The 24,532-nt window shown below is 37.8% G+C and overlaps 1 protein-coding gene across 1 annotated transcript in view; it reads right to left on the reverse strand.

Moving 5' to 3' along the window:
- The window catches only part of kiz (kizuna centrosomal protein), a 223,407-nt gene that overhangs the window by 135,673 nt on the left and 63,202 nt on the right, over positions 1-24,532 (reverse strand). The window contains exon 4 of the mRNA XM_073051369.1: positions 8,253-8,345. Within this exon, the coding sequence (XP_072907470.1) occupies positions 8,253-8,345 (93 nt within the window). The remainder of the gene's footprint in view (positions 1-8,252; positions 8,346-24,532) is intronic.

The following is a 24,532-nucleotide window of genomic DNA, read 5'->3' on the forward strand; positions in this document are numbered from 1 at the left end:
ACAGACGGATCATGCCATACACAATTATATGGAAATAGTGAAAAGAAAACAGAATGTAGAATATAGGGTTACAGTTAAAGAGGAAGTGTTGTGGTAGGGAAATAAAGTGCAAGGACCACACCAAGGTAGAATGGGAGATCAAGAGTTCATCTTTTAATGTATGAGAGGTCTGTTCAAGAATCTGATAACCAAAGCTGCCCTTAGGTCTGATTGTTTATGATCTCACGCCTTTGTATCTTCTGCCCAAAGGGAAATGGGACCTTGATTATGGTAGCTGCTTTCTAGAGGCAGTGAAAACTGTAGGTAAAGTCAATGGAAGGGCGGTTGGCTGGTGTAATGAATGGGACTACTTCCTCAATTCTGCAACTTCTTGTGGTATTAGGGAGTGCAGCAAGCTGTGACTTATCCAGATAGCAGACTTTCTGTGGTACATCAGTAAAAAAATTATAAGAGTCATTAAAGACTTGTGAAATATCCTTAGCCTTCTGAGGAAGTAGGGACATCAGTATACTTTTTTGGTCATGGCCATAACATGACTATTAATAGTTTAAAAGAGGTAAATCAGGAGTTTGATGAAACTCTCCAATTGTCCAAACGAGTACATGTGCTCTTCGTGTTACGTAGAATTTAGCCATAATGACTCTTACATTAAATGGGCATTGAAGGTCAAATAAAATATGGCAGAAAGTGTAGGCTTAGTAACAGAAAGATCAGTCTGAAAGGGGGAATGTACTGTTTGGCACCTTCTGCCCTGAAATGAACAATATTCATGAACATCCACACCAGCCCAGAACAAAGCAATACACATGACTGGTACACCATTAATGACTATAAACATTCATTCCCACCACCATCTCCAAAAATACACTCAGCTAAGCTAATCTGACAGCATCTCCCAAACTTTTGAAACAACTTTCCACAACTTGACACGCTAATTTCATATAATTAATACAATACAAAAGTAAATATGAAAATGTAATGATCTACATTCAGGTCAAATTGTATTGGTGTAACTCTAGCCTAATAAGGTAGAATTCCACCTTTGTTATAAACAATAATATACAGTACTAACATTCCTAACAGGAAAATAAAATTGCATCCACACAATGAAAATGGGATCTCTTCCAAGAGAAGTCAATAGTAGAGTTTCCTTCATTAAAGAGTATTTCATTAAATTAAATACTTTATTAAAACCAATGCAACAATTTCATCATTAACATGTTCCCAGCATCAAGAGATTTAGTATAAGATTTTAACTTCTTGGATTGAATTTTACTGTTCACAATTTGTTGAAATTTTCACCAGTTTAATCAGAACAGATTAAAGAGTGTTGAGTGACACACAAAACAAATAGCTGACGTAATTTCAAATGACATAACTGAGGAACAATATACAGGCATAATAACAGGTAATCAAGGATAAACCTTCAAAAGAATCAATAAACATTGCCCTGGTACTATTGCAACTTAGAGACTGAATGGGGCTCACACCAAATGAGCTGGCATCACACATATAATTATTTTGATAGCAATCCCAGCACCAAGGGCATTATGTGCAGACACCATGAGAAGAGTTAGAGGCTGGAACACTGAGCATCAGCAGGAATAGAATGGCTGCCAAGGTCTGTATTTTGTAGCTAATGCTCTTCATGATAAGTGGGATTAGGCCACAATGACTCTTTCATTAAATGGGCATTGGAGGTCAAGTAAAATATGGCAAGAAGGATATTCCTATTGAAAGAAGGATCAATTTGCAGGTGGAAAAAATATTGATTGGCACAGTTGGCCCTGGATTGGCAAAATCATAAGGATGCCTAATATGTTATTAAAATAAATATAGACATACAGCATTACCAGCCTGAGGTACACTACTGCATATTGCACCATGTAATTTGTACTAGCATGCTCTGCTGCAGAAATCCTAAAATGTAGTGAGTTGGCATATACTTGTTAACTATTATATAATAGGCCTTAGTATAAAAACTCAAAATTACTTAATTCTTCCTAATTTACTCTGGAGCTGCTAGACTCTCCTATAGAAATATAATGAGAATATATTCTAAATCTTTCAAATCAGTCAAAAACATAACTTAAATCATTTGAAATGAACAAGTCATATGCAACACTTAAGGGAGTTTCTCAATAAAATAATAACCAGTCCATGGTTTAGTCATATTTCATCTCATCTTCTTGTTTTGTGATGGTCCTTTGTCACTATCTATTTCCTCCAGGGAATGGTTTGTGGTCATTTATATAAAATGAATACCTTCCCATGTAAAACACAGTGTTAGCAGTCTTCAAATAAGCATAATTTTGAATTCAATCTTAGATTTACAGACACTACAAAAAGTATTGTTGTGCATAATTATTTCAAATTAGAACTACTGCTTATAAGTATTAAGGCATATCTCAACTTTGCTATACTAGAAAATTTCTTGATGTGAGATTTTCACATTCCTGTAACACAATGTGATGAAAAGCTGCATGGGTTACTTGGAAGACATGCTTAATTTATACACAAGATTATAGTCCTCTTATCATTGTTCAGTCAGTTCTTATTTTCATAATAAGAAGAATGGGCGATCAGAAAGAATGTGAACATATTTTGATCAGTTTGCATCATGGCTTTGCCCAATTTTGTAGCAAATCAAGCAATCAAACAAACATAGGTCTTTTTATATTAATGCAGATTTAACCAAACATTTTTAAATATTACTGGCATTTCAGAATATTCAAAAACTTATATAAACATTTTAAATACATTTAAATTATATAAAAACAATTAGAGCATGCAATAATTATTCAAAACAATTGTCAATGATATACTAGTTGTGGTGCAGACTAGATCACACCTTAGGCCCAGCCCTGCCAAATGTACAAAAGTATAGGGAGCAGTCTAACCTTGATATCAGGCATTAGGTGCCAAAGGCTTTTGTCTCTTATTTCTACCCCTGCAGAAACAGGGTCATGTCCCAAAGACGGGGAGGAAATACAGCTTGCCTTTCACAAATGTTCCCTATTTCACTCCCATTTTAGCCCACCTATAACTTGTACACTGATCCAACAAACCCATTTATAAATTTGAGGAGGCGCACTTCACATCTGCCAGGATACAGTGGAGCCTTCATGACTCAATTTTACACTTTCAGGAAACTTGCTTCCTTGTAGCAGAACTGGCCAGCTCTAAGGTAGATTGTCCATTTGTAAAATTTACTCAGTTTATTGCTTCTCACTGACACTACCAAATCTGTTGGACATTCCTAATGGCTGTCATCTTCATCTCACTGTTTTTTACATGCCCTTTCACTTTTTTCTTTCTAACTTCTCTCATTAATGTATCAACCAGATGGCTTCATCAGTAATCCTAGCCTCATAGCTTTCAGAAATATGCCCTTTGGCCTATCCATTTCTTCCATCATCTTTGCAATTTAAAATTAAATTGTTTTCCCTCTTTTCTGAAGACTGAAGAGTCTTCAGTCTGAAACATTAACTCTTGTTTCGCTTCTCACAGACCTCTGAGCATTTCCAGCACTTCGTTTAATTTCAGATTTGAAGCAACTCCAGTTTCTATTCATTCCTAAATAACTAATGTTGTAAGGATGAAATATTAACAGAATTTTCATACAGGAATTAGATCAGTGAAGAACAAACTGAGCAGAATGTGAGCCAAGCATTAGGTTGGTCTGGAAGGGTTCATTCCAGTAACTTTGCACTGGAGCAGTAATCATTACCAAATTAATTCCAGAACAAATATGCAACATAAAGTACAAACAATCATGACAGAAATTCCAACACGCAGGCATAGTGAAGAAAGATCTTAAGCATAAAGCCATCCAAATAGCCAAGGTGTGAAAATTCAAAATGTTGAGAAACAAAGAAACGCTGTTTGCATTTTAAAATATTGAATGACAGATTGCACATGAATTGATTCAGACTGAGGTTTCCAACACAATACAAGGTTACTTTAGCTGCAGTATCAGACAAGAACATCCTGTTCTACTAATATATTCCTCGATTATATTAAAATTAAAACCCCACAGGTAAAAAGATCTATCCATGGCCAAGCAAGGAGGTTAAGTACAGTATTGGATACAAAGAAATGACATATAATAACATTGCTGAGAAGTGTAGTAAGCTGAGGATTGGGAGATTTGAGGGAAAAATGTTGATAACCTTACACAAGAAAGAATACAAGAATAAATTGGCAAGAACTAGAGAAATGTAAGAGGTTTCAAGGCAATTTAAAAGAGAAAAGAGCACAAAAATATTGTCAATCCTTGAGATGCAGAGTAAATTACAATGAGGAATGCAGTTGAGACGTTAAACAATTGTTTTGTCTGTCTTCATTGCAGAAGACAAACAAAACAAACCACGGATTTTGTATCTGTGGAATTTAAAGAAACAATATTTCTAACAAGAAAATACAAATGAAAGTAAGGAAAATAAGGAGATTAAAATCTGAGTAATCTCCTGGACGTCATTACCTGCAGTCTAATCTTTTATAAGTATTCCATTTTTATTTATGTGTAACAGAATAATAAAAATGTTTATACAGCATTGACACAGTTTTATAAAGATAAAATATTGTGTTTTAGACTGTAGCTGGCAATGTGGTTAAGGCTGAACCAATATGCATCTGGATTTTCAAAAGGCATCTAATTTGATTATTTCAAAATGTTATGCATAAAATAGGCTCAGAGGGCAATGGAATAATGGATTGGTCTTTGATTAAAGGACACAAATAGAGAATGGGAACTATTCTAGAATGTAGGCAAATGGGTCTTTTTCAGTTTGACAAACTATTACAGGTGAGGTGAATTCTTTGGGAGGGAGAGGCAATTAACACCTGACAGAAGGAACACTTCTATAGTACAGAGCATCCTAACAAGCTGCGTCACTGCATAGTACAGAAACTGCACTGCAACAGGCAGGAAGGCTCTGCAGTGGATAGTCAAAACTCCAACACAACACCAGCATCAGCCTACCTGCCATTAAGAGCATATGTATAGAAAAAGAGTCAGTAGCATCATGAATGGTCCCACACACCTTGCTCATAGACTGTTTGCTCCACTCCCATCAGGGAGGAGGCTACATATTATCCACATCCAGACCACCAGACTCAAAAATAGTTACTTTCTCTAAGCAGTAAGGCTGATCAACACCTCCACTCACTAACCCACCCCTCAACACCACACCCCCACCACCATTACTTTATCATTTCCTGTCAGTCAGCTTATGTACAGACAATGCTGGGCCTGGAGTCAATTTATGACATACAATCAATTTATGTACATAAACTATCTTATGATTGTATACCCACTGTGTATTTATTATCATTGTGCCTGTGCACAACTATATGTCAATTAAATAAAACCCACATGTGGAAGATGGCTTTAACTGGTATATTCATATGGGGCAGGGTTCATTGCTCTAAAAGAAATAGATCCATTCTTACAATTATTGTGATCTTTATCTTATTGTGTTTATTTTTGTGCTGCACCTGATCCAGAGCAACACATTTGTCCTTTACATTTGTATACTGGAAATGACGTTAAACAGTCTTGAACCTTGAATTAAACATATTGAAATGGTATTTTATCCTTTACTGCAAAGGTGCACCACCTCTAAAGGTAAGATAATCTTGCTGCAAATTATGCAATGCCTTGTTGAGAAAGTACACGCAGTAATGTATGCAGCTTTGATCTCTATTTGTAAGGGAAAATATGAATACAACTTTATGTAAATTCACAAGATCAATATTTGGAATCAGGAGATTGTTCTATGAGGAATGATTAATAAAGACTGATGAGAAGGATGCTGAGAAGACATTTCCTCATGTTAGAGAACTGGACAAGGTAAGACAGCCACAACTTTACTGAATGAAAGAGTAGGTTCAGGAAATGTAGGTCTGCTCCTTTGACATTCTTATTTTAATTTCCCACGTGAGCTAACCTTTCGATTTTCTGAAAGTGTTAATTTGTCAGCTATCACACTGTGACCCCTGCCACAAAAAAACAAGATAAAGTACTCATATTATCAGTTTGAACCTAGGTCTACTGGAAGTGAAAGAGTAGTGTCTAACAAAAAAAGTATTCAGTACTGTGGGGTGCAATTCAGAAAATAAAATATGAGAAAATACTAAATAAACAGACTAAGGTAACTAGTGGAAGTATCAAGGACAATTTCAGCAATCAAGGAAAGTGAGCTAATAACTCACATAATTAGTGTCAATTCAACATTTTGTTTTTGGAGGAATTTGTTTCCCTACTTAAATAGATATCATGTTCACTTATGGTGTGAGTACAAATAACAGTAACTCCTTTGGTTGACCCCGAATGAAGGAGCTAAATATAGTGGAGAAGGAGTAGAGTAACAAAATTAAACAGCTGAAAGAAAAGATAACAGCAGCATGATATCTCCAGATCTACTTTCTGCTTCCAATGATGATCAAAAATTGACAATTCAGTCAATTGCACAAATTTGATTCCCTACCGAAAAAAAAATTATTCCAAAGACTATCTGGAGTTGGGGGAGATCTTCTTATTTTTTTATTTGTTAGTAAAAGTGAAGATGACAAGTAATGTAGTCTCAAAGGAGATACATTGATTTTTTTGAGTAGACCTCTGGCTAATTCATCTGTTTATGGTTATATGTCTGGTAAATACCCCAAACAACAGCAAAGAACCAGCAGCAGTGCACAGGCCTTTTCCAATGACTGACAGAAAGAAGTACGTTTTCAGGGAAACACCAAGAAGTTTAATGCTAAAAGTAATTCATGGCTTCAATGGTCCAAGTCAGATTAGCAAAACTACCAGGTCAAGTGAACATACTTCCAATCTACTGCAGTGTCATTCTATCCTATGTGTAATTTCACACTGATATGATTGTATTGCCTTTCTAATTCACCTTACTTTTGGGTTAAAAAAACAATTCTATTCAAGTTTTTTATGAAATAATTTTAAAGTTCCACTGATTCTTTGGAACACTGCAGTAAAACAATTAGGACTGGAAAACTGTAGAATAGAAATGCAAAAACATCTCATTCCTGACTTAGTGTCAAGACCTGACTGGGAACTGAATGAATAATGCACGAATTAATGTATTAGAGCTAGTAGTCTGTAATTCCCAATAACATTTATTGAATCATTTACAAAAAAAATTAACAACTGGCCTTCAGTTACCTGCAGTTAAAGTCATGAACATCAGTCCAAGATTCTAAAGCCCATGGAACCTTCAATGGCTAGCTACCTCCAGATGGAACGAATCTTGGAAAGGATGCAACTAAGTTGACATACTGATGAACCTTTATCTGACTCCAAACTTAATCATTCTAATGAATGACCCTTGATGCCAAAACCACTGCTTCTAAAATGTTTAAGTAAAATAATGGACCAAGAAGAAAAGAATATGAGATTAGGCGTAATGACAAAAATTCAATCAACAAGTTGATTTTAAGGAGAAGAGGAAGGCTTGTGAAATCTAGCAGCTCGAAGCTGTTTTTGATGACCTAGTGATTGGCAAATACTACTCTGTGTTCATGGGTATAGAATTTTAAATGAATTGATATTCACAAAGAATATATATAATACAGGACTGTAGGCCAGGAAATCACTGATAATAAGAGATTATTATTACAGCTAGTACAGCTAGTAGAGCCACTTCCTCATATCTCCAGCAACCTGACTTCAATCTTGCCTGTCACTGCACGTTATCTGTGACCCTATGAGTTTTCCCCAGTTGCTCCAGTATCCTCCTATGTTGCAAAGACATATCAATTGGTAGAATAGTTTTCTACTGTGTATATCCTCTTAGTGTGTTGGTAAAACACCACTCCTGATTTCATATACTTTTCCAATCTTTGTTCATTTTTTAACCTGAATTTTGTAGAAGTAGTGGTTATCACATTGGTATTGTGTATATTTTACCAAAGACTTGAACACTTAACAGTTCAGCTTCTTCTCTAGTGGCTTGTGTATTATCTTCTCATTCACCAAACCACCACATTGCTCAACATTAAGAGATAGTGTGACATAAAAAATGTTCCAAGTACCACAATGGTGAATCAACAATGGCATCACCAGATGTCAGAAAGTTTCCCATCTTCATCTGTGACCAACCCGATACCAATACATATAAATCTATTGAATATGCTCAATACTTCTTTTGTAATTACAGTCCTCTTAACTGTCACTTAAATGGAAACTATATAATACATTTGATTTTCCTTTAATAAAAATAGCTTTCCAACATTACCTGTTCCAAGATTTCTTCCTTCTCCCTCCCTTGAGTTTTTAATTTCTCCCTCCAAACTGGAAGTAATATTTCCAACTGTTTTTCATATTCCATCTGTGAAGAAAATAATATGTAAGAGTTAACAATTTCATTTTTCATATATCAGCTGTAGTTTCTAGCCTTAGATAACTATTATGGCTGAGCTACAGGTAATGGAATCACCTCCGAGTATGATCTTGCCCACGTGGCTCAGAAATATTGTGTTAGCAGTTTTATAAATGTTGGAAGTGGGTTATAACTTTGGTAACAGTATGCAGTAGTAACATAAGTTTTCAACTTCAGTTAAATATTCATACCTGTCTGACTACTCTGGTAGGACAGTTCTAATGCCTCATGTCAATACAGTAATTGAACTCAAGAAAATAGGAGGAGCTGGCCACCTTGCCACTCAAGCCTGCCCTGCCATTCAGTACAGTCAAGGTGGATTTATTGTTGGTCACAACTCCCCTTCTATGCCAGTTCTCTATAACCCTCAATTGCTCAATTTTTAAAGTATTTATCTATCTCCACTTTCAATGGTTTTGCCTCCACAATTCTTTGGCTAGACAATTCCAGAGGTTCATCACGCTTTGCAAAAAGAAATTTTCTTTCAAAAGTTATCTTCTAACTATATTATCTCGTATCTTGTAACTATGACCCCTCATCTGAGACTCACGCACTAGTGAAAACATCCCAGCATCTATCCTTAGGATTGACATGAGTCAGTAAGATCATTCCTTATTCTTCTAAACAACCAAACCTGTCAGCTCAGCCTCACTTTATTACTCATTCCTTTCTACCCTGGAACTAACTTGTAGCTAAAGGTAAGGTCATCTCTACCATAATCTTTGGGGGTGGCACAATAACATTGTGGTTTACATAACACCATTATGCTCACTGTTAGCTTAGTGACCTGGGTTCAATTCCACCACTGTCTGTAACAGGCTTGTACGCTCTCCTGTATGTAGGTTTCCCCCAGGAGGTCCACTTTCTTCCCACATTTCAAAGACGTGCTGATTAGTAGGTTAATTGATCATGTGTATATAATTGGGTGGTGTGGGCTCATTGGAGCAGAGAGGCAATTTCTATGATGTATTTCTAAATAAATAAGCAAACAAATAAGTGAAAAACTACTAGTTGCCTCTTATTAAAAGATAACTCCTAATTTTAAGTTAAACTGATTTCCAAGGCATGGTGCCACTAGCATTAACTTCCAAAAGTAGTCATGATGACTTTCTGACAAAATGGGAATGAAAGGTGTATTACTAGATTCTGTGCAATCCTCTGCATTGTAAATCATTCAAACAATTGTAAAATAATACAAAGCTTCTGAAATTTGAAAAAAATCTTTAGTTTCGATATATCATCCTTTCTCATTTCACTTAAAACAAGTTTAACTATTGGTGTACATTTTTACCTTCTGAAAGCAGTTAACATATAAATCCAAATAGAGGAAATCTGTTGTTAAAAATGTACTATATGTATAATTAACATTAGATTTCTTAAAATAGAAATTAGGAGGCAAAGAGAGCCATGAAATATCCTTGGCAAGTAAGATGAACGAGAATCCCAAGACATAAAATGTCTTTAAGCATTTCAGGTGAAAGAGGGTAATCTGTGAAAGACCAAAGGGATAATCTATATATGGAACTGGAGTATGTTGATAAGGTCGTAAATTAATACTTTTCTTCTGTATTTACAAAAAGCAAGGCATGATGTAAGTTCAAGGAAGAGTATGTTGATTCACTGGCACATATCAGTATTAAGAACGGGGAGGTTATGGACATCATGGAATACTCAAGAGCTGATAAATCCCCAGCCCTAAATGACATTGATCTCAGGAACAGCACGGGAAGCAGGGGAAACAATAGCTGAGATCTGGGTGAATATTTTCGCATCTTCATCAGCTATAGGGGTTACAGAAGAATGAAGGATAGCTAATCATATTTCCATATTTTTCAAAGAGAGCAGCAGAGATGCCCCAGGTAAGTCCAAGCAGGTGAGCCTTAACTCGGTTGCACGGAAATTATTGGAAACAAATACATATTTCGAAAGTCAGGGACTGATCAGGGATAATCAGCATACCTTTGTGTGAAGAATATCCTGCCTCACTAATCTAACTCAATTTTGGGGGGGAGGAACAAAAGAAGATAAATGAAGGCAGGGTAACAGACATTACCTATAAGGCATTTGATGAGGTCCCACATGGTAAGGCAGTCCAAAAGGATAAAGTGCATGGGATCCAGGGTGACCTGGCAAATTTGACCCAGAATTGGCTTGTTGTTGGAAGGCAGAGAGTGGTGGTAGAAGATTGTCTTTCTAATTGTTCAGTGACTTGTGATATACCTCAGGGATTGGTGCTGGGCTCCTTGTTGTTTGTGATATATGTTAACAACTTGGATATAAATGCAGGAGAAATGATTCATAAGTCTGCAGTTGGGGGGACATCACGTGATGACGTAGGATCGAGACGCAGGGACCCAGCTCTCCCGTAAAAAGTTAATAAATTAATGTTTAAATGAAGAAAAGTTAGTCAATACTCTCTAAAAGTTGCTTATAAACGACTCCGGACTGTGTCAAGCTATGCCTCAAGGAAAGAAGATGAAGAAAACTAATACCGGGAAGACTACGCAAGTTGGAACAAGAGCGAGGCCCACGTCTACCGAGGAGCCGCGATCTCAGGTACATTGTATCGCCGGTGATACTGAACAGGAGATGGTGGCAACGCTTGCCACTTCCAAAGGAAAAAACCATCGTGAACTGCGCAAACGCGAAGGATGGAGCATGCGCAAACAGGAACAAAAAGAACTACAAAGCCCAGCTACCACTGCAACTGAAAGTGATAGTGAATCGGAGGGAGAATCAAATCTCTCGGAAGGATCAGCTGAAGGAGGTAAAAGTCCTTCTAGAAATATAGAAAAGACTTTGAGGCAAATAATGCGTAAATTAGACACATTAAAAGTAATTAAAAATAACCAAAAAAAACTCGAAAAAAAAATGACCAATATGGAGACTATGCTTGATAAAATGACAAAGAGACAGGAAAAAATTGAAAAAAGAATTACGAACTTGGAAACTACAACGGAAGACATGGTTGAAAGAATGGACAAAATGGAAAAGGAAAATACTGCTTGGACATCAGAAAGAAAACAATTTATGGAAAAAATTGATAAGCTTGAAAATCTCAGTAGACGAAATAATATTAAAATTGTTGGACTTAAAGAAGATATAGAAGGAGAAGATCCAATAAATTTTTTTCAAAAATGGATCCCTAAAAAATTGAAAATGGAAAGAGAAACTCCAATTGAGATTGAATGGGCGCATAGATCTTTAAGGTCAAGACCTCGAGCTGACCAAAACCCACGATCAATTTTGATAAAATGCTTACGATACCAAGACAAAGAAAAGATCCTGAAGGCCGCTGCCCAAAGTGCCAAAAATAGAAACGGGCCACTGATGATAGCAGGGAAACCAATTCTTTTTTATCCTGATATAAGTTACAACCTGTTGAAGAGAAGGAAGGAATTTAACCCAGCGAAAAAAGCCTTATGGGAAAAGGGTTATAAATTTACAATGCGTCATTCAGCAACACTGATAATTTTTTTTGGAGGACAGAAAATTTTTTTTTTCCGACTATCGAAAAGCGGAGGAGTTTGTACAAGAACTTCCATCTATTCGCTAACTACACATAGAGGCTTCCAAACGTAATGGATTAAAGATGTAGATAGACCCAAGGAACAGAAGTGATGGACATTTATGGATATTACAGAAGAGAAAAGCAAAATTTTAGAAATACTAAATGAGAATAGTATTTTTTTTTCTCTTCTTATACATATACTTTTTTATGTTGCGGGGGAGCTGGGAGGCTGTGGATCGGTTACTGCGGGATTCACGTGTGTAATCATGGCGGTTGCCATGACCCGTACAGCAGAGGGGGGTAATGTTGTGTCTTTTTTCCACAACATTAGTAGGGGGGTATTTTTTTTTTCCTTTATATTTTAATTTTTTTCTATCTTTTTGCCTGGATGAATGGTGGGGACACACATAGCAACATGGAGACTTTTATAAAGATTTCCCAGGATACCACGAAAGTGGAAAGATTAGGTATTATTATAGATTGAAAAGAAAAAGAACTTTAACATATATTTTAAAAAAAATGAGAACTCCGTGGAGCATGTGGGGATCTTCCAACATCCAGGCATTTCCTTTTTTTTCTCTTTCTTATTTTCTTAATAGGGATGTTAGGGGGGAGGGGTTAAGGGGAGGGGGCTGGGTAACACTTTTTTTTTCATGCACATTTATTCTGTAACAATTTGAAAACAATAAAAAAAGTTTATAAAAAAAAAAAAAAAAGTCTGCAGTTGACAGTAAAGTTGGTGTGCTGTGCATAAAGACAATATTGCCCAGGGCCACACCAGTATACAGATCCTACAGAAAGTTATGCAAAGCATTTGCAGCTAGAATTTAATCCCTAAAAGTTTGAGGTACAGTATCTTCTTAAGTAAAATAAGGGTAGCATCTCCACTCTAAATAGTAAGCAGGTAAGCAATGTTGTTCAATAGTGGGAATTTGGTGTCAAGTCCATGGAGCCTTGAAAGTGGCAAAGCAGGTAAATAAGAGTACTGAATGCTTGTCTTCATTAGTCGGGCATAGTATAGGTTGTCCTGGGTTAAGAATGCCCAATTTGTGGACACATCCTAGATGCAAATGAGCTCCCATGCTATTATTAAAATTAGAAGACCCAAGTGCATGTGTTAGTTCCTACGAATAGCAGAACAAGTTTCTTCTTTTTCTACAATTTCTTTGTAGTCTAATGTGCTTTTGATACCATTCATTGCTATACTCTGGAAATACAGCATGGTTATCAAATTACATGATTATTATGTATTTTCCAACTTATGGACAGAATTAACTGATGAATGTCTATAAAATGAAACCCAGTTGCTACCCTGGGACAGCCTGTAGACAAGTTAAGATATTACGCTACAACTTAACACAATATTGGTTAGAATACACTTAGATTATTGTGTGCAGATACAGCTGTAATGGAAAGAGTGCACTAGGATTCACCAAGATGTTCCATGGACTAAAATACTTTAGATACACGGACAGCTTGGACAGGCTGGGCTTGTTTTCTCTGGATTTAAGGAGACTGAGGAGGTGACATGATAGAACTAGAGTACATAAGATTATAAGAGACTTAGATAGGATATATTTTCAGAATCTTTATCCCAAAAAAATTACTTATAATTTAAGAGATAAATATGAAACATTTTTGAAAATTTGGTGCCCTTATTTACAAAAGACAGGATTAAATATATAGGTGCTCCGAAGATGAAATAATTGGTTATTTGGGGAAAGAAATAAATATATATACTAAAGTTATTACGAACTCCATGGAGCATGTGGGGATCTTCCGATATCCAGGCACTCTTTCTTTTTTTCTTTCTTTCTTTTTTTTTCTGTAGGGATGTTGGGGGGAGGAGTTAAGGGGAAGGGGGAAGGGTATATATATATTTTTTATATATTTTCTTTTCTTTCTGTAATTATTTGAAAACTCAATAAAAAAAGTTTTTTAAAAAAAGAATCTTTATCCCATAGTATAAGAATCAAAAACAGAGGTTTAAGGTGAGAGGAAGGAATTTTATAGGGAATGTATTTTTTATGTACAGGGAGTGGTTGATATCTGGAACTTGATAACAGAGGTAATGGTGGAATCAGATACAATCACTATGTTTGAGAAACAGTACACAAAGACACTTGAATAGATAACAAATAGAAGGATATAGACTTAGTGAAAGAAATGCAAATATGCAAAGTGGTTGGTGTGGACATGAGAACATAGGGCCCATTTCAGTGCTATACAACTTTATGACATTCTCTTAACATTGAAGAACATAAGAAAATTGGAGCAGAATTCAGCCTACCAAGCCTGCCCCACCATTCTCCCAAGCACCTCAGTTTTCAATGAACACCGCCTAATCTTGTAAACCATGTCGGCTCAGTTGAGATTCTTCTACTAGTGGAAATATCCCAGCATCTACCCTGTCATGCTCCCTTAAGATCGTAAATGTTTCAATAATATCACATTTCATTCTCCTAAACTCCAAAGAATATAGATCCAATTTCTATGACTGCTCATGAAAGGATACGACTCCTAATCCTAGGAATCAGCCTAGTAAATGTCTTTTGGACCACACCCAATGCTAACATATTCCTTCATAAGGGGACCAAAACTGTGCACAATTTACCATGCAAGCTTCACTAGTATCACATTCAATTGTAACAATACTACCTTATTTCTAAGCTCAGCCCTCTTACAATAAAATCTAATATAACAATTGCCTTCCTAGCCACTTGCTGCACCTGCCTGCTAACTTTTTGTGATGCAAAGTAAATTTTATCATCAAAGTACATATATGTCACCATATTCAACCCTGAGATTCATTTTCTTGTGGGTAGACTCAGCAGATCTATAGAAAGATAGCTATAACAGGATCAATGTAAGATCAACCAGAGAGAGAAGACAACAAACTGTGTAATGCAAATATAAATAAATAGCAATAAATAACAAAAACATGAAATAATGAGATAAAGAGTCCTTAAAGTGAGATCAATGGTTGTAGGAACATTTCAATGATGGGGTAAATGATGGTAGTTATCCTCTTTTATTCAAGAGTCTGACAGTTGAAGGATAGTAAATGTTCTTGAACCTGGTGGTATGAATTCTGAGGCTCATGTACTTTCTACCTGATGGCAGCAGTGAGAAGAGAGCATGAGCTGGGTGGTGGGGATCTCTGATGATAGACGCTGTTTTTGTCTGACAGTAGATCTGCTCAATGGTTGGGATGTACAAGACCAAATCCACTACCTTTTGTAGGATTCTCCTTTCAAAGGCATTGGTGTTCCATACAAGGCTGTGATGCAGCCAGGCAATACACTCTCCACTACACATCAATAAAAGTTTGGCAAAGTTTTAAAGTCATGCTGAATCTCCACAGACTCCTAAGGAAGTAGAGGTGCTGCTGTGTTCTCTTCACCATTGTGTTTACAATTTGAGTCCAGGACAGTATCACCTAAATCTCTCTATAGTTTATTCATCTGAAATCTTTCTCTGTTTAGATAATAGCGTGCCTTTAAATTCCTCCCAAAGTGTACCAGTCATTCTCTGAACATCAAATTCAACTTGCAGCGCTCTAGAATTAATAAAATCCTCCTCCAAAAATCTAAAAAAGAGGGTGGCATGGCTTTACCTAACTTTCGCTTATATTATTGGGCAACTAATATACGCTGTGCTACCTTCTGGTCTTTCTTCCACGGCCAACCCGAGTGCCCTAACTGGGTGGCAATGGAGTTGAGCTCCACTAAAGAATTATCTATATCTGCACTTCTTGGCTCTGCACTCCCTAGCAGTCTGCCCAGATCAATAGCTAATCCTCTTGTTAGACACACTTTGCGTATATGGGCTCAGTTTAGGAAATGCTATGGTTTCCAGGGGTTTTCCGTTTCTAGCCCTGTCGCACATAATCACCTTTTTTTACCTACTACATACGATTCAGCATTCCATGTTTGGTATAGGAAGGGCATTAGACATTTTGAAGATCTCTTCATTGATAATCGCTTCACTTCTTTTCAGCAGCTCTCTGTTAAGTTCAACCTGCCTAACGCTCACTTTTTCAGATATCTCCAAATCCGACACTTTATTGCTCCTTTAATTCCTAACTTTCCTGAAATGCCTGCGAAAAATGCTATGGACCTATTTCTTTCCATTAATCCACTAGGTAAAGGTTTAATATCAATTATCCGAGATAAACTAGCAGCCTTACGACGGGTCCCTGTGGATAAAATTAAAATGGCCTGGGAGCAGGATTTAAATATCTCCTTATCCGAGGAGAGCTGGGACTCAGTTCTCAAATCGGTTAACTCAACCTCTCTTTGTGCTCGCCATTGCCTTTTACAGTTTAAGATTGTTCACAGAGCCCATATGTTTAAATCTAAACTATCTCGATTCTACCCTGGCATTAGCCCGCTCTGTGATAAATGCAAGAGGGGCGTGGCCTCTCTCATCCATATGTACTGGCTCTGTCCTAGCTTGGAGAAATTCTGGAAAGATGTCTTCACTACATTATCGGGTATTCTGAATCAGCACCTAGAACCAAACCACTTAATTGCTCTGTTCGGTTTTTGGGGCGAGACAGATTTATGTCTGGGTCCGACCAAATGCCGAATACTATCCTTTGCCTCTGTCCTGGCTAGACGCTTGATCCTCCTTAGATGGAGAGATGTTGCCCCGCCCACTCATGCGCAATGGCTTAACGACATTATGGTCTGCTTGGACCTCGAAAAAATTCATTATTCAGTTCTTAATTCGGATCTAAAGTTCCATAAGGTCTGGGGACCTTTTATCGAGTACTTTCATAACCTTCCTCTTGACTAGGGTTTTTTTTCCTTCTTTTCGGTCCCTTGCTTTCAGCTCCCTTTTTTTTTCTGGTAGTAGGCATTATTATTATCCTCTGTTGCTAAGTGTATTCACAGTCTGGGAGTTTGACTGTCCTGACCTATACTCTTTATACTGTGTTGTGGTCGGTCTGGAGTTGTTGTTTTTTATCTTGTGTTGTGGGGCTTGGGAAGGACACTAAGCTTACTTGTCTTTAATTTAGGTGCTTTTTTGTTAAATTCTCTTCCTTTGTAGCATATTGTTATTGTATGCTTAACTTTGTACTGTATTAATGCTCCTCATTGGGATTTGGGGTTTTTAATTTGTAAAATGTTTTGAAAAACTAATAAAAAAATTCAACTTGCAGAATTTTTCCCCACTCACTCGAGCTATCTCTATATAGGTGCAAAATCCTAATGTCCTAATGACACAAAATGCTGTCCACCTATTTTCATATCATCAGCATACTTAGATATCTTACATTCTATCCCTTTCTCCAAATAATTAATACAAATCATAAATATTTGAAGAGCAAGAACTGATCCTTGCATCATACCAGTAATTATATCTTTCTTTCCCTGAAAAAAACTTATTCTGACTCTGTCTTTATTGCAATAACCAATCTTCAATCCATGTTAACTCATTTTCATTCATACCACGTGCTCTCATATTCTGCAGTTTTATATGGCAGCTTGTTAAACACCTTCTGAAAAATGCAAATACACTATATGTGCAGGTTCCCTCTATCAATTCTCCAAATATTAGCAGATTTGCTAAATATGGTTTATCTTTCATAAAACCAAGTTGACTTTATAGATTCTTGATTGGTTAGGGTATGTAGGGATATTGGGGGGGGGAGGGAGAAAATTGGGGCTGAGGGGAAATATGGATCAGCCGTGATGAAATGTCGGAGCAGTCTCGATGGGCTAAAATGCCTAATTCTGGTCCTATATCTTATGGTCTTATTTGTTTGCATTAAGTATCTCTAACATCAGTGACTGAGAATATGACATTATTTCTCTTTCCAGAGATGCTGCCTAATCTGCTGAGTATTTCCAGCATTTTCTGCTTCTTTATTGAAGAGAAAACAAACTGCAGTGAAAGCTAATGAAAAAGCATTAGTAATGCCACAAGTTAAAGGATGATGGCCTTAAGTTAGAAAAATATCCAGAGAGTGGATTCCATGATGAGGCAAGAAGATGATTTAAAGTTCTCCAGGCTAAATATGTTGTTGATTAAAATAAAGAAGGAGAATTAGTGAGAACAATACACACACAATGCTGGAGGAGCTCATCAGATCAAGCAGCATGTACGGAGAGAAATGAACAGTGGACATTTCGAGCTGAGACCTGTCGTCAGGACTGGAAAGGACATGGGAAGAAGCCAGAATAAGAAGATGTGGGGAGGGGAAAGAATACAAGCTAGAAGGTTGATAGGTGTAGCCAGGTGGGGGAGGAGGGAATGAAGTAAGAAGCTTGGAGGAGATAGGTGAAAAAGGTAGCGGGCATGAAAAAAAACGGAAGCTGATGGCGAGGAGAGAGGACCATGTGAGAAACGGAAGGAGAAGGAGCACCAGAGGGAGGTGATAGGAAGGTGAGAAGAAGGGAAGAGGTAAGACAGAGGCCAGAGTGGGGAATTAAGGAACAAGGGCGCAAAATTACCAGATGTTGAAGAAATCTGTGTTCATGTCATCAAGTCACAAGCTACCTAGATCGAATATGAGGGGTTGCTCCTCCAACCTGAGAGCGGCTTCGTCATGACAGCAGAGAAGACTATGAACTGACATGTCAAAATGGGAATGAGGATTGGAATTAAAATGGTTGTCCACCAGGAAATCCTGCTTTTTGCAGCTGGAGCAAGGATGCTCAATAAAGCATTCACCCCATCCAACGTCGGATCTCATCGGTGTACAACAACATACTGCATCAGGAGCAGCGGATACAGTTAACAATCCCAACAGATTTGCAGATGTCAGTTCATGGCCTACTCTACTGCCACAGTGAGGCCACTCTCAGGTTGGAGAACACCTCATGTCCGTCTAGTTAGCCTCCAACCAGATGGCATAAACATCCATTTCTCCAACTTCAAGTAATTTTCCTCCTTCCCCTTCCCTCTTCTTCATTTCCCCACTCTTATCTCTCCTCCTCACTTGTCTATTACCTTCCCCTGGTGCCCTTTCTCCTGTGGTATACTCTGCTTTCCTATCAACTTCTTTTTCTCCAGTCCTTTACTTTTTTCACCTATCACCGAACTTCTTACTTCAACCCCTTTTCCCTTCATGGCTGCACCTATCACCTTCCAGCTTGTACTCTTTCCCCTCCCCACACCTTCCTACTCTGGCTTCTTACTCTGTCCTTTCCAGTCCTGTTGAAGGGTCTCGGCCCAAAACTCCCTTTATTTATTCCTCTCCATAGGTGCTGCTTGACCTGCTGAGTTCCTCCAGCATTTTTTGTGTGTTGCTCTGGATTTCCAGCATCTACAGAATCTCTTGTGTTTAGGGAGAGATATTAAAGATTTTTTTAAAGTAATGATGCAATTAAACCATCTTTAGAAAACATTTACTTTCTATTTTGAACAAATTGAAAAAGAAACAAATTCACAATAAAGGTTACAGTAAAATTATTTGCAACTTTCAACACTCATTATTGCAATAGAATCACAGAATGTAATAGCACAGAATCAGAGCATTGCTCCACGAGGACCAAGTTTAATCCCATTCTTCTGCCTCGTAACATTAACCATTCCTCAATTTTATTATAAATTAAGTTTCAACATCAATTTTGACAGCAACAATACACTTAAACTATTTTCTGTCAAGTTGTTTTTTTAACCTCGATGGCACTCTACTGTTGTCACCTAATGCTTTCACTTTCATCTACCATGGGACACAATGGCCCCATTAAAAATTTCAGAAGGGAACACAATATATTAATAGTGTGGCAAAGCTGGTACAAATTGATACAGGATGATTTTCAGAGAATTATGTTTTTTGGTAGATACATATTCCTGTTTTGGTTGGTTCATAATAGATCACAAATATTGAAATGTTATTTTCACAAAAAACAGACAAATAGCCCTACTTCTTGCTTGATTAACAATCTACAAACTGAACTCCATTCCTAAATATCACAAATTCCAAAAACAATATGACCATATTTGCAATAGCAGATTAAAAGTTCTCCAACTGATTCTTACTCCTGAGTGAAGAGATGGATGGTGGTGCAACTAACAGAGTTCAAACATGACCTAGGGTAATACTTGTGTGGTTTGTCTACTGTCACTGTAATTTCCTAGGTTTTCTCTGGCCAGTCCAAATTCCTCTCACATCTCAAAATCACGCAGGTTATTAGGCCTTTGTAAATTGCCCATGGTGTGTGTAGTTGAGTGGTTAGTGGCTGAATTGATGGGAACATGGGGGAAATAAAAGATTACAAAGAACCAGACTGCTCTTTGAGCTGGCACAGATTTGAAAGGCCAAAAGCCTTTCTCTGTCAAAATAAATATAAATTATTAAGCCTTACACTTAGTCCTGAAATGAAACCAAAGAGTGGAAACAAAAGGAAAATAATAGAAAGAAAAAAAATGTATACTGTGTTTGGATGTGGTGGGGGAAGGGTTGGGAGAAGGATATCATCAAGCAAACAATGGTTAATTAAACTTTATTAATGATGTCACAGTATCAATTACTATTTTAGCACAAGTCTGACAAGTCAGTTTGCTATTTATCGATAATATACACTCAGTGGCCATTTTAATAGGTACACAAGCTTATTAATGCAAGTATCTAATCAGTCAATCATGAGGTAGCAACTCAATGCATAAAAGCATGCAGACTTGGTCAAGAGGTTCAGTTGTTCAGACCAAACATTGGAGAAGAAAGATGAGGAAGAAAGATGATCTAAGTGACTTTGAAGGTGAAATGATTGTTGGTGCCAGACAGGGTAGTTTGAGTATCTCTGAAACTGCTGGCTTCCTGCAATTTTCACACACAACAGTCTCGAGAGTCACCAACCTTTTTAAGCCCAAGATCCCCTACCTCAGTCTTAGTGAAAGGCAAGATCAACCCCAGATCGATTAGTTACATGCATGTGCACCAGGCAGAAAAGACCGGAAGTAAAACCCCGCAACCCAGAAGTAGAAATAATGTATGTATACCAGGGGCCAGGGGTCACCACCCATTTTTTGCACCGCGGACCGGTTTAATATTGACAATATTGTCGCAGACCGGCCAGCGGGGGGGGGGGGGGAACGGGTGGTGTTAAATACAACCGGAATACAGCGATACTCGAAGCGGGTTCCTTATGTCCAGTCTATTCCACAATTTAGTTTTCACGGCTCTCGGCACTTAGCTTCTGTCCAGCTTGTTCACGTTTTTTCTGCTCAAAAAACTCAATGGGTTTGTCTTTAAGTGCAGGGTGTTTGGACTCAAGGTACCGAAGCAGTTTTGAGGGCTTCTTTGCCTCATTAGACAGCCTCCCGCCCGCCTGTCGCCAAACATCTTGGCCAGGTGCGGTTGGTCGTGGGTGGGGTGAGAGGACAGGGTCAGGGCAGGAGGTCCCCGTGCCGGGGCCATGGTGGTCGCAGTCCAGAGAGAGCGACCGACTGACTGAGCGAGAAGGGCGACAGGGCGCCCGCCCACCCCTTGTAGGATCTATCAGCCAACAAAAGTTTGTTTCAGTAGATCACAGCGAGGTAGCTGCTCTGTTAATTACAGAACCCTGAGCCCAAATGAGGTCATCTGCGAATATTTCAGCCCGGGTTCCCCACGAATGTTCGGTGTGCTAAACAGGTTTAGAGGCGGCGCCCATCTGTCCGCACTCCAGGCCAGTAGCAACGGCACTTCCCGGCAGCCGCGCGAGGCCAACTAGTGATCCCTGGCGCAAGAGCATCCTCGCATGTATTCAAGTTCAACAGTGGGTGTGATGGGGGCTGAGGAAAGGTGCAGCTGACTCATATCGTTTCCTCGCAGCCCGGTGGTTGGGGACCACCGAAGTACACTGTGTAGTGCGGGAGAGCTATATGCATGCGCACTGGGCAGAAAGAACGGAACTAAAACCGCGCAACCTGGAAACAATCTCTCAACAGTATTTGTGTTTTTTTTTTAAAAATTTTCAAGATCTACTGGGAAAGTCTCAAAGATCGACCAGTCGATCGCGATCGACAGGTTGGCAACCACCACTCTAGAGTTTACAGACAATGGCGCAAAAAAAAAAAAATCCAGTGATTTGCAGTTTGGTGGGTGAAAATGCCTTGTTAATAAGGGAGGTCAAAAGAGAATGGCCAGACTTGTTCAAGCAGACAGTAACTCAAATAAACATGTATTACAACAGTGGCGTGCAGAGGAGCATCTCTGACTGCACAACATATTGACCTTGAATGGGATAAGCTACAGCAGCAGAAGACCATGAACATGGTCAGTATAATTCCATCATGGAGTAAAGCAAATCTGCAGATTCAGAACAATATATTTATCTCAGATCTTAAAAATTAGCTATTTATCCACTACAGAAACCTTAGGTCAAGGGCCAAACCTACAGTGCAAACAGAGAAGAAAGATAATTCAATCAACGTTCAGTAACATCACTGGGAAAGGGAGTGAGTTAGAAATGGTTGGTGCGTTACTTGGTTCCAAATAACATCGCAGACATAATTAGTACAACTGCTGTGGATAATTGAAAACCAATTAACAGCTGGTGAACTTTAATTAGTAATTTTGCTTTTTGAAGCCAGCATTATAGATCATACAGCAAGTCAATGATTAAAGTTAAAAATGTCATTGTAAAGCCAATGATTTCAGAGGAAATTGCACTGTTACACTAAATATATTGACCTCTACACCACACAAAAGCAGCACTTCAATAGAAGACAATATATGATGACAGATTTCATAAGCATCAATAAAGTGGTAAATTAATTATTTTATCCTTTAAACTAAAAAAAATGCATATCTAGTGTTCTGAATGTACTCAAAATCTTCCTTCCATCATTTATATTTATTTGACTTTAGCAAAAGCTTGCTTTTTCAGTGTAATTAATTTCATAATGAGTATGCATGACAGATAATCTTCCATTAGGTATGCAAATTCAATATAACTTGTCTGCTGATAGCCCATTTCTCTGCATTGGATGCTGAGTTGAAGGTATCCTGCAATTTTAAAATATTGCAATAGCCAGGCATGCAGCAATATATGTAAATATTTAAAAGATTCTTTAAATCTGTTTTGGATATATGTTTGAAGAAATAAACTTCTAAAATTTCTAACGTTGATGATTATCTAGTGAGTTAAGTTCCCAAATGATTATCACATATGCAGTACTGTACAATAATGCCTTTCAAATTGAAAACAGCATGTTATCATATACAATATAGGCACTCATGCCAAAATGAAGCCCATGGAACCATACCCACTAAGTAAGTGAAGAGAGGAATTTGGCATACACTCCAAAATTCAGTTACATCAAAAGCTCAATCATAATGTAAAAATACATAAAATAATATCAAATTATAATTTCTAAAACCAAAAGAAGGAAACAAGATAGTTTTATTACAATAAAAATCCAAACAGGATTTTTTATGATCTAATAGGTTGAACAGACTTTGCCACTACATAGCCCGTTACAGAATAAAATTAAATCAAAGTCAAAGTAGATGATCAAAGTACGTATGTCACCTAATACTACCCTGAGATTCATTTTCTTGCAGACATTCACAGTAGAACTAAGCATAATAGGATCAATGAAAAACTAGACACAAAGACTGATAAACTGTGCAAATACCAAAAGAAACAAGTACACATTTGTAATAATAATAAACAAATAATGCTGAGTATATGATTTGCAGAGTTCTTGAAAGTGAGTCCATAGGTTGTGTTCCATGAGTGTTGTGGTGAGTGTGGATATCCACACTGGTTTCAGAGCCTGATAGTTTGACCTGCTGGTGTGGCACCTGAGGCTCCTATATCTTCTTCCTGATGGCAGCATAAAAAGAAAGCATTGACCTAAATGGTGGGATCCTTCATGATGGATGCTGCTTTCCTGTAGCAGTGCTCTTTGTAGTTGTTCAATGATGAAAAGAGCTTTTCCCGTGATGAACTAGGTTGTATCCATCACTTTCTGTAGACTTTTCTATTCATAGACACGAGTGCTTCCATACCAAGCAGTGATGCAACCAGTCAGCAAACATTTCAGTATGCCTCTTTAGAAGTTTGTCAAAGTTTTAAATACCATGACGTACCTGCACAAACCTCTAAGAAAGCGGAGATGCTGCCATGCTTTCTTTGGAATTGCACTTAGGTGCTGGTCCCAGGATAGATTCTCTGATATAATAACATCCAGGAATTTAAAGTCACTGACCCTCTCCACCTCCGATCCAAAAACAAGCACTGTCTCATGGACCCCAATTTCTTCTTCCTGCAGTCAATAATCAGCTCTATAGTTTTGCTGACGTTGAGTAAGAGGTCGTTGTTGTGGCACCACTCAAACAAATTTTCAATCTTGCTCCTCTATGCCAATTCATGACCACCTTTGATTCAACCAACAACAGTGATGAGATCAACAAACTTAAATATAACACTGGAACTGTATCTAGCCTCACAGGCACAAATATAAAGCAAGCAGAGCAGGGAGCTGAGTACACAGCCTTATGATGCACCTGTGTTGATGGGGACATTGTTGCCAATCCATACTGACTGGAGTTCACAACTGAGGATCCACATACAATGAGGTATCGAAGCCTAGGTCTTGGAACTTATTGAGGGCATGGTAGTGTTAAGTACTGAGCTGCAATTAATAAAGAGTATCCTGATATGCATCTTCACTGACTAGA

The sequence above is a fragment of the Hemitrygon akajei genome, chromosome 7 (genome assembly GCF_048418815.1).
Source record: "Hemitrygon akajei chromosome 7, sHemAka1.3, whole genome shotgun sequence".
Classification (NCBI taxonomy): domain Eukaryota; kingdom Metazoa; phylum Chordata; class Chondrichthyes; order Myliobatiformes; family Dasyatidae; genus Hemitrygon; species Hemitrygon akajei.